The sequence below is a fragment of the Temnothorax americanus genome, unplaced genomic scaffold (assembly GCF_048541705.1).
Source record: "Temnothorax americanus isolate GAGA-0224 unplaced genomic scaffold, ASM4854170v1 Scaffold72, whole genome shotgun sequence".
Lineage (NCBI taxonomy): Eukaryota > Metazoa > Arthropoda > Insecta > Hymenoptera > Formicidae > Temnothorax > Temnothorax americanus.
The window spans coordinates 523724-535652 of NW_027509795.1; the positions used below are offsets into that span (position 1 = coordinate 523724).

Sequence of the window (11929 nt, forward strand, 5' to 3'; positions counted from 1 at the left end):
GTCGGCAAGTGCAAAAGTAGAAAGTGACAAATAATGTCACAAATATTTGGGCGTAGTTGACTTAATAGATTATCGATGTAACCTGAGAGATTAGGGTAGGCTCTTCTCGGGATGTAATCCGGGTGCGTTCAAGCAACCGTTTAACCCAGAGTTACCCTCCGGTTATGAGATTTGGAACAGGTCAGACCGACAGCAAACCACTTATCGATCCACCTCTAATAAACAGGAAGAACAAGGGAGAAATCATAAAACGCATAATTCAAAGAAGTTTAATGTCTTTTTGGGGCTTTTCCTTTTCAGTTTTCTTTCAGTTTTAAAAACTTTCAAAAACTCCAAGAAAGTTCTTAATGGGAAAATGTCTAAAAAGATAGAACTTGGCTGGCCGTTAGAGAGAAAAAGGAACTTTTAGAAGAGAGAAAAGAGAACAAAGTTTTTGTATCTTCGGAAAAGAACGTCGAAACTCAGTATAGTGGATGAAGAGTGATAGATATTGGATAGAAAGGTTCGTGCTCTAGAGAAAGAGCCTTAGAGGGCTCGCGATCATATATCTGTAGAACGGTAGGGGGGTGTCAACGAGCCCGACGAAGTCCCAGCGGGGTTTCCGCTACCCGAATTGCTACCGGGACTCCCCGTGTGAGAATCTGATACACTTAACGCTAAGCTACCGCAGCAGCTCCCGGATTATCCAGTTCTGTCAGTTGCGATCGTATCCGTGTGTCGCATCCCGTACAGAAGCTAACATTCGCGTGCCGCTCATAATCCTCTAATAATCCGCTAATAATCCACTAATAATCGAATCTAAAATTCGCTTATTGGCGTGTGCTTAATTGCAATTAAGACTAGAAAAAAAGTTAAAAAATATCGACACACACACGCACATGTATTAATAATTTTCTAGCTGCAAATAATTGAAAGAGAAAGATTGACAAATATTAGCGAATTAATTGCATCTTGCTATATAGAGATGCAATTAAATAATAAAATGTTAATTTTCCAGATTATAATACCACTTTTGATTGAAAGTATTTATTTATATACATGTATAAAATTTATGTTTCATAATTTATATAATCCTAATCTGTGTGAAAATAGAACCAAACAACAAATAAATGTATAAAAACATTCTATTATTAATATCAATAATATTACATTATAATTAATATTAATTTCTTTTGTTATTGTTAGATATACATAATTGCGTCGTAGAAGAAAGACACTTTTAATGTCATTAATTTTTAGAAATATATCTATAGATATATCTACAAAACAGTCATTTTGCAAACTATTGGAAAATTGTATAAGTGAAAAAGAAGCAACACGAGTTCAAATCACAAATATATAAAAGATTTCTAAAGAAATTAACGATATCCATTTTTTTTTAATTCCTCGATTTGACGAGTGAGCATATTATCCTTTCATCCTTCCCTCGGAGAATCACAGATTCATACTCAACCGCGAAACATGCCATAAAAACGTATTGTAATAAAAAAAAAAGGCGGAAAAAGAGCACGGGCACAGAGAGACGCGTGTGCGTTACCGAGGGCGAAAGGGCGCAACCCACCGTTCTTCCCCCTACGTCCTTTACAGTGCGTCGCATAAACGAGCAAGGGGATTCTCTATTACACGAGGGGTTGCAATCGGCGCGGCTGGTGACGCCATCTTGAATTTAATCGCCGGGAAAATGGTGGTAGTTCCGAAGTAACGTTGACGGCCGAATATCGTTGCCTGTTTAAAATAACTGATTTAAAATATGTGCCCATATTTTTATGAGAAATGATTAGGAAATTATCGCCAGAAAAATATTGCAGTTATGGAAAATAAAAAAATATTAACAAAAGTGCGCGCGCAATGTCAATATATATAATACTACTATTAAATAAATCCGCTCAATCATCCGCTAATGTTTATGAAAATAAAATAGTAAAAACATACAAATTGAAAATTGTTACGTCAACTTAAATATCAAATTGTTGCAATAATGAAATACTGATTGTTTAATAAAATAAAATCAATATATTTATTCCGTATCTGCGTTTCAAATAGAGTATCTTATTGTATATTTTAGAAGACGAGCATTTATCGGTTTAACATGCCTTTTTTAGAATCGGATTTAAGAATAACTATTACCGTCAAAATAGAAAAATAGATATTAAATGAGTTTGCAAGATTAAACACTATCAATTTATAAATATTTATTTCAACAATAAAAATCCCTCAAATATATAACAAATATAATATATATATACACAAAAAGTAATAAATATATAATATAAAATATACATTTGTGTCAAGTACATTCAGTCTTCAAATATTTACACCTATAATATTAACATACTATAATTTTATATACGTTTTACTTATGTATATGTATATACACTTAACATATTACTGTTATCAAAATACACCACATTAAACCTAAGACATATAATAAATAATTATAAGTATCATTTATTTCAATTAGTTATGCAAGGCAAGATACGGTAAAAGAGGTCCTGGAAGACGAAAAACCTCATAGCTGAGAATTTAAGGCAATTTTGGCAAAACATCCCTGGAGAACCCTTTAAAACCACAGTTAACAAAACAGTAATAGCCAAGATGATTATCAATATTTGCTGAAAGGATATGACACTAAAAAAAAAGTGGGACATTTATATTAAATTACATAAGTATATACACTGTATACACTATATATTACAAAAATATATGTAGGTATATTTATTATAAGAGAGAAAAAGTATGTGTAAAAAATAAAAAGAAAAGTGCATGAAAACGGAAATCTTGTAAACTAATTGGCAAACAATGAAGGCTATACATATACAATATTATACTACATAAATATTTATATTATATTATTTTACGTTAAATATTGGATGAGACGCGTGGATTCGTGTAAAAGCGGTGCAATTAGTTTAAGCGTACACTCCGTAGTCGACGAGTTGCAGGTTCGATCCATATGAAATTGATTGAAAAGGTGAGATAAAGAAATATTCCATAGAATAATATAAGTATATAAAGTAATTAATAAGAAACATGTTTCAAAAATTCGTATTTCAAGACGAGAATGGCTTAATAATGAACGCTTTGAAGATTGACTTTATGCTGCATGATATCGTAGTAATAAAGATGTTACAGTGTTATCCGACTAGTATATTACACTGTAAAATACGTAAATTACTTATTCTCTAACTTATATTTACATTCACAACTTATCTAACTTACAATGTTGCAAAATATTCGATTTCTTGCGTCGTTTTTCCTTTATTTATCGTACGATAAATTTGTCGCGACAAATGGAATTCGGAGATTATCGAGTTCACGGTCCACGGTCTCGCTAATCGATGCAAACCCCTCCGAACTTCTTGTCTTGAAAATCTCTAAGCGTCAAGAGGTAGTTCACGTTTATTGTAAACATTACAAAAATTAAATTTATTTATTGTCAAAGTGATCGTTGTACTCGATTCTCTATCGAAGATCCAACGTCAGATCTGATAGAGATAAGGCGAAAGCTCGGTAGATTGTTGAAACGGGTAACTTAGAGAAGCGATCATGCCTAACGCCGCTGTCGAAACGCGATACGAATCGCGTACCTCATGAGTCCTCATATGCTTCTTGAGATGATCTTTGCGTCCGAACCGCTTCTTGCAAAAGACACAGGAGTAAGGCCGAACGCCAGTATGAATTCGTTTGTGCCGCGTGAGTTCCTCGTTTCTCGTGAACCGTTTTCCGCAGGTCTCGACGTCGCACTTGAACGGTCTCTCACCTATATTATAGAAACAAAAATCCTGCATGCTGTACTCCTAATTATGTTCCAACAATCATTTATTTTTGCCTGCGACATAATTTATTCGTGAGGATGGTATGCATTTGAGAATGATTCTCGCTAATATTTTTCTCAAATAGAAATTAGAAAAATAACCATGGACGTGTTTTAACGTGCAAACTTATTGAAACAATAAGGCGCATCAGCAATAATTTAAGCGATTAGCCAGGAATAAAATATGTATGAGCGGATGCGGAAATTCTTTTCTCGCTGAATGTGTACGTGATAAATCTCTCTAAAAATATCTGCGATTCTTTTAAATGTGCGTGTTATTTACGTAGGAATTATAGATATTTTACAAACCATTTATATATTAAAAAAGACAAAAAAATTAGATGCAAAAGAAACATAAATAGATATAAAAAGTTTCTACTGCGATAAATATCCCAGTCTAGCTAGGACTACACGGAAAATAAAGAAAATACATGCTAAAATTTTGCAATAATAAATTTTATACAATAACATTTTAAAAGAATTTTTATTTTTTATATAAATCTATATAATTTTTATTTATTTTTTTTCTTAACATTTTATATTTAAAAATTGTCTCTAATGCACACACAATTTTGTAAAATAAGATAAAAGGAGTAACTTACCAAACTAAATTTAAAGATTTTTTCTAGCAAACTAACAGTGTGTGTGTGTGTGTGTGTGTGTAAATAAAAAAATTAAGTAATTTGGAATTTTTTAAAAATGTTCTTTGTAAAACGTTTTCCATGATTATTTATAAAATAAGATAAAGAGAGTAACTTGCAGACTCAATTTAAAAACATTACATAAATATATAAATTATATTAAAAACTTTAACTAACCAGTGTGTATGCGGATGTGTCCGGTAAGCTGACCACCGTTACTGAATGCCATGTTGCAATGTGGGCAGCTGTGTTTCTTCGGGCGCATCTTCTTCATCTCTTTAGCGACAACATCCTGCCGGTGCACCATTTGCACCGCTTCTTCCACGGAGTGATTATAAAGGTTTAAAGGAAAGATTCCAGGATAGATGCCGGGCTGAAAGCCGGGGTGTATTCCAGAATAAAGGCCGGGATGTATCCTGGGAACGTCGGGAATGCGATCGGAGCTCACAGTCCACGGTCCCGCGACATCCGAATTCGCGACCGTCATCGGATAAGCTCCGATAATCGCGGCAAAATCCTCCGACGGTCGAAATTCTCGAAGCGCCGACAGATAATTCGACGAAATAACGTCACCAGAATCGTTGAACTCGTCCGAATCCCGAGTGGGAGTCACGCGCGGCACGGGAATCATCGAGTCCACTGGTTCCTGCGGGTGAAAGGCACGTGAGCTGCGCCTCGCGCCTTGCACGATGCCGACGAAGGCTTCCTCCTCGTCTTTAAGGGATGGCGTAGTTCTGGTCGTCGCTACGTCGTCGAAGGACTCACCTTTCCCTATCCGCGTACGACGAGAACCGGTTAACGACGTCGAGGCCGCCGTTCCTTCATCCAAGACATTGCCGTCACAGTCGTCGGATGTTTCAGCGGTGCTCGTTAAAGTTGTCGACGTCGTCGAGGACACGATCTGTTCGTCGTCTTCCTGCCGGCTACTAGACACGTTGCGGAGCGCGTTGTCAACGATGACGATTTCGGAAGCCTCGTTTGTTGTCTCCATATCGTTCCAAGGTCGAAATAAGCCCATGGTCTTCGGCTTGGACATCTTGGGAAAGAGCCAATGTTGATGTCGAACACTTTACTTTCTCCGTCACGAAAGACCGTGTCGCGCACACGAATAGGACAGTCAACGCGACAGTGAGAGCTGTTCATAGGTAACTGAATACAAATCTAGGCTCACCCCGATCTTATACTTATAGAAATATTTCCCCCCTGCCAATGGCCTTTTGGGGGTCGAACCAATCCACTTTAGGGATGGAGGAGGGAGGGATCCGTCCTTCGTAAAGCATCGGCTGCAGGATTGAAAGCATGGACGCCGTTGGCAGTAGGGCCGTAGGTGGGTTTTCGAGGGGCCTGTCGAGGGCTCGATGCGAGATACGCAGCCCCTTTGTAGAGAATTAATCGGTCGCCGCGGCCACGGGGCTCTCGCCCCTTTTGTCACGAGGGAGCACGAGTGCAGGCAGAGGGAGGGGAGAGATCACGAACGATCAGCGTGGAAAGTCAGCGCGGTTGGAGAGGCAGGGTAGGCCGATGCAGAACCGATACGAACGAACGATATCGAAGGGTCGCGCAAGGCCTATCGTGGGTCCACCCCGTTCGCTCGAGCATGTCGCTTTCTTCAAACTATTCCGACGATGAGGCACGCCCGTGACACAAAATTTCACATCGACGCCGATTGTTATTGGTCGCAGAAGGGTTGCAATCCCCAACGATTCTCGCACAAGCGTGGGAGAGGTTGCGAGAAATGAAACGTTTCTTATCCAGATGTTAACCCAATTGTCATTGTCGCCATTTGTAATAATGCATACACTATTCTTATATTTAACAAGTAACTTTTATTTGTGTGTGTTGTTTATATGCTAAGTAATTTTAGTATCAATTAATATAAAAGAAAATGATGATAAAGATAATTTTTACTTGTTTATAGATTATAAGATATAAATCAAGTGCCATGCATTTAAATGTTCATGGAAATATATTTGCAGCAACATTGTTATATTTAAGTATTTATATCGTTACTTCTGAGATCGATTATCACGTTTGGAACACATACTAACACTTAATTGCGAAGTAAACAAATATAAATTTCTGAAAGACGTTTATGAAATCAAAGGGAAAGTTGAATACCAGATTTTTCAAGTTTTCCCTTACCTATTTTTTGTGACAAAAAAGCACACGCAAGTGTCGCCCTTTGTTTATGTTTTTGTGACAACGAAGCACACGCAAGTGTCGCTCTTCCCTCTTTATCCGATTTTAATAATTAGCTTTGAATATCTTGTGTACTATAAATTGTAGTATAGAATATATAATTGCAGATTGACTGTAGAAACCGAGTAGAATTTGTTTAATATGAGTTTAATGCAGCTGTTGCCAATTTATCGCAATATTCTACTCGTATTATGTCTGTTGGTAATCTGATGGTATACTGCTAATATTTTGTTCATAACCAGGTATACTTATATACATATATAGTAAAAATTTTAGAAAATGGTATTTCGCAAAAGCACGTCATTGATTTATTGTAACATTCGAAGAGACAAAGAAAATGAGAGACTCGGCCCTATCGCCTCAGAAACAGATAGCCACCCCCGTCGATCCACGTCGCGCGCGCGTCCACCCTCCGACCCTCCTCTCAGCCATCGGCTGTTTCGCTTCCATCGACCGTGACAACACTCTTCTGTCAAAACGACGTTTCTATGAAACCGGCCGTGGGCCATTTGATACCTTATGCCCTTCATCACATTCGTCACATCGTCACGCGTTTTGCAAAAGTCCTGTCGCCTCTTTGCGCAATCGTACGATCTTCATGATATCTCACATATCAATACGTTTACGCGAGCGTTACTTCTGTAGTAACTTACAATAATTCCTTCGCGTAAACGGCGGGATTTTCCTTCGCGTAAACGGGATTTTGTAGTAACTTACGATAATTTACTCCGCGTAAACGATTGATATATCGTAAGTTACTACAGAAATAACGCTCGCGTAAACGTAATAATATATAATTTTAATAGTATTGATAGATTCTCTAATATGGTGAGTTACACAGGTTTTTTATGTATACACGGATAGTATAAAATATATATAAAACAAAACTCCTTTTTGGAACTGTTTTTTTGTTTCTTCACAATTTGTTAATAAATGTAACAATTGTATAAGATTTATTTATTAAAAATAAATAAATAGGTAAATTATATTTGTTAAATCAAGCAAGAATATCATTAATTACTTATAAATATTTACATTTAATTATAAATATTAATTTTACATCCTCAAAAATGTAGATTTGCCATCAGATTACAAAGAACTTTATCCTGAATTTATTTATAATTTAGGTCGAAGAGGCTTAAAACTCTAAAAATCTCAATAAACTTTTTTATTTTCTCCTTTCTTCATGTTATTGTTCCAAAAGCCCACAAAGTTTGTCGGATAACTTATTACAACACTTTCATCAATGAGAATTACTCCAAGAGCTGTAAACTTAGATTTTTGGACTTAAACTACCTTTCTCCTTTCTTTTTTTATTTGCGTATGCTCTGTTTGAATAGATGTCAACCTGATGATGGATTGATCAGACCTGAGAAGTTGCTTCAGTTTCCTTTTTACTAACAGTTCTCGATTCGTCTTACTTAAAGTGACGGATTTCACAACAGCCGGTTATGGCCATCGAGTGTCAAGTTGAAGTTGCGATTCTTGCGGTAATAAAAAGGACGAAGGTACGTGGCTGTTGACTCAACGATCGCCTATCGCGGGTTTCTGCTTGCATGAATGCATGAATTTCTTCTACCTGCTACATTATACTCGCTACCGGAATCCGCGGAGTATTTGCTACTTGTACAAAAGTTAATAATTCTGGATCGTCATCAAAGTTGACATTTTATTATAAATGCATTCAAGAATAAACGATATTAGTCTTTCTCACGATCTTGCGTAATTTGCGTTCCTTAAATTCGCTCTTAGAAAACGAGATAAATAAAAAAAATTATCGAAATTTACTACTAGAATTTATAAATGATTCAACTCCTTTTATCAAACTATATCCCTAATTTTTATCCAAATTCCAATATTAATATCTTAGCATGTTGCAGCGTGCCATATGTCAATGATTTCATCGAAAAACTAATTGTAAGAAATAGGAGACAAGGCTATTTGAACGTGTCCGTGTGTTACGAAACGGTGTATTAAGAGATCCATCAAACAAGCACCTTTTGCATCGATATAGTTTAACGCCCCATGCACTACAATTGCCAAAAATTGATCTGTTTCGATTGAAATGGAAAAAAAGAACATGAGCGATCGTGGGTGCATCTCTTTCGTTTCGCAATATCGTTTCCCGGATCTTCATTGTACATCCGTCAATGACCGATGATGGATCAGGCGACTACAAATATCGTACATTTCTACCCAATCCCGCTGAATTTATTGGGAGCACATTTTTTTCGCAGATTGCTGCGGTTTAGAAAGGTATTGTGCCCGCGGTCGGCAAAAACTCGCGTCACACAAAAATATGAAGCGTTGCGGCTGTCCGATGGTCTCCGCTGCACTTAATATTTGATTGTCGCACACACCTCATATTATCTTATTCTCAGTCCTTGCACTTGAAATGTAAAACATAAATTTACAACTGTAATATTAATATTTATTATCTATTTGCAATTAGTTGAAATGTAAGGAATTATGTGTTTGCATCTTTATACATACACGTACTTGAAAAAAAAATGCTTAGATCCAAGAAAATATATTTTCACATAGTACCAATGGCCTTATTTATTACTTAATATAATCACATATTTATTTAGAATTAGATATCTTTACTTAAATTAAGTAAAAATATTTAATTCTAAATAAATGGATATGTGATTATATTAAGTAAATGTAAATAAGGCCATTGGTACTAATATGTGAAAAAATATTTTCTTGGATCTAAGTATTTTTTTTCTGTGTAAAATACGTTAAAAACATTTATTCGGAGGCGTTTCTAATTAAAAAATTAGGTTAATAATGTTCTGATATACTTATTAGTTATACCGAAAAAAAATTAGAAAGATATTAATATTCGAAAAATACTCCAGAAATGCTGAAATTTTCTCAATTAAGTTATAAATCATATAATTATATATAACAATATATATTTGACAAATAATATTTGGTTCTAATTACTTAAATTTTAATAAAATATACAAAATAGTAGATATAATATGTGTGTAAGTGATTTCAATGTTCTGAATAATATTCAAAGCAATCCGGCAATATAATATAAAATGTAAAAAAAAACCACAGATATCAATTTTTGCCTTCGGTCGTTCTACGATACGGTAAAAACGACGGAAATGCAGACGGGTACACACGCACGGCAGCCGACGACAACAAAGACAACTTGTCGCTGCGGTAAGGAGAAAAAAGTGGCATAAATCATTGGCGGGTACCCGCCGATGAATCTCGCCGGGTTCATCCACGTGGAAGGGGCATAATCAAATTTCGCCCCGCCATGCGAGGGGCGGCGACTCTTGCGGTCGTGCACACTTTCAAGGCCTTTCTGTTTGCCAAGAGGGTGGGACCTGGTCGAGGGCTATTATGGGGCTCACACACCCTAGGCTCTCCGTGAATATTCTCCCCATGGAGAAATGTGGGGTGCGCTAACTCCCCAGAAAGTCATCCAGTCATCCGACCATCCAGCAGCCACCAGACAATTGCGCGTGACGTACGTGACGTGACGTGACGTGACACCACACGCTCTTGCGCCGAAAAAATGTTACTCTGCGTCAGAAAACAAATTTCGTACAAGAGAAACTTATTTTTCATAAAGCAAATTTTACAGATGAGATATACATATATGCTTTCTTTTATTATTCATCTATTTTCGAGATTCAAAAATGATTTTCTTCACAGAAATATGATTATTATAATTATTCGTCTTCTCAATCGCGATCTGTAAAGTCGCATAGTATAATATCCGTTACTCTTTTTAATATCCCGAGTATAAAGTGATATAACATATCAGATGCTCGTACATATATCATGTGAGTCATGAATTTTATTTCTAAACCAATCGTGGCCAATTATATACAACGATTCTGTTTTATAAATTTCTTTTATATAAATTTTTTTACAGTATTTATACTTGGTAGATACAATTTAATCTATAGAATATATCCGATTTCTACATGAAAACCTTCGCTAAGAATTTTTTTCATTTTGGCTGAAAACGTCAAGTGAGTTTAACAGCTGGAAAAGGATTAACGCTGTTTTAAACTATAACAATGTTGCGCGTTTTGTGATTTGTTTCTGAGTTTCTATTTATAAAAGTTTCTATTTATAGTGTCTACTTACGTGCACTTTCTAATCCCTGGATGAACAAAATGACGGAACAAGTGTTTCTTTGGCAAAATGTTATAAATAAAATCTTCGAAAAAACCTTATTAAAAAAATGCGTTTAGCAATAGATGAGTAAAATTAGGAAACAAGTGTTCTCCTTGGTGTGCTGGCAGAACATTATAAAAAAAGAATAGTCTTTGAAAAACCCGAAAAGAAGTTCCTACACACAATAGTTTTCTGGTACCATCTGTTCAACATATATTTCATAATATTCGTGTTCTTCTGTATAGAATTATGAAAGTTACGAAAACCTTTTATATATATATATATATATATATATATATACACATAATAATAATATATACATAAAATATATATTTTAGACATTAGATTTTTGAAAGGCTACTTTTTATGGAACCTGAAGAAAATAGAAGTGAAAAAAAAGATCAAACGAATAAGTAAGGAAAAAAAATAGAAAATAACTTTTTTGTTAAATGCGAATATTAGCTAGGGCAAAAGCAATCGTGACGCTTAGGTGCTAAATATTTTCGTCGTCAATATCGATCGAAAAATCGAGAGAGATGCGGTTTATCTCGCCGTCCATTAATCAAAGATCCAACTTCCGCGCGAGTGAATCCTGCGCCGTTCGAGAAGAGCTACAGGAGGAATAGATACTATAATAAAAGATCGTTCTGCCAGATGGCCCGTGCCCGGTATCAAAAGAGAGACTCTTTCTCCCTCACTCTCTTCTTCTCCTCCCATCGTTTCTCTCGAACATGCTCGTCCTCTTTCTTGGATCGACCTCAGTCTTTTTCTTCAGAGGATGAGTGGTCGTAAGCGATCTTCATGCGTTTACATTTTACGCAGCATATGCGATCACGAGCATTGATATGAGGTCGTAATGTCTCTTCTTTCATAGTGTTCACAGAGAATTATCCTGCATTCTCATGTCACATGTCTTTTACAGATTTACGAAATGTGACGAATTTCTATTAATTTCGATGTAAGAAACCAACAGAAAATAAAATACAATTATGATTGGCACACATCGGCAATGTATATTCAGGTACCTATAATTCATCTTCCTTTAAATACTAAATTCCTTTCTCATCTTTTTCAAAAGTCATTTAATGATAAAGACTATCATTATATTATTTGATTATTGCAA

General features: G+C 35.7%; 1 protein-coding gene across 1 annotated transcript; it reads right to left on the minus strand.

Annotated features, from left to right (window-relative positions):
- Positions 1-2075: 2075 nt before the first annotated feature.
- Positions 2076-9143, minus strand: LOC143906520 (uncharacterized). The gene is made up of 2 exons (XM_077422660.1): positions 4633-9143; positions 2076-3760 (listed from the first exon to the last, which is right to left on the minus strand). The coding sequence occupies exons 1-2, from the start codon at positions 5489-5491 to the stop codon at positions 3480-3482; spliced, it is 1140 nt and encodes a 379-aa protein (XP_077278786.1). The 5' UTR covers positions 5492-9143; the 3' UTR covers positions 2076-3479.
- Between the last annotated feature and the right edge of the window lie 2786 nt (positions 9144-11929).

Excerpts from the sequence above, each read along its gene's own strand:
- LOC143906520 (XM_077422660.1), bottom strand. The coding sequence starts at position 5,491 with ATGTCCAAGCCGAAGACCATGGGCTTATTTCGACCTTGGAACGATATG. Across the intron at positions 3,761-4,632 it reads ACACATCCGCATACACACTG|GTGAGAGACCGTTCAAGTGC; the intron begins GTTAGTTAAAGT and ends TCTATAATATAG.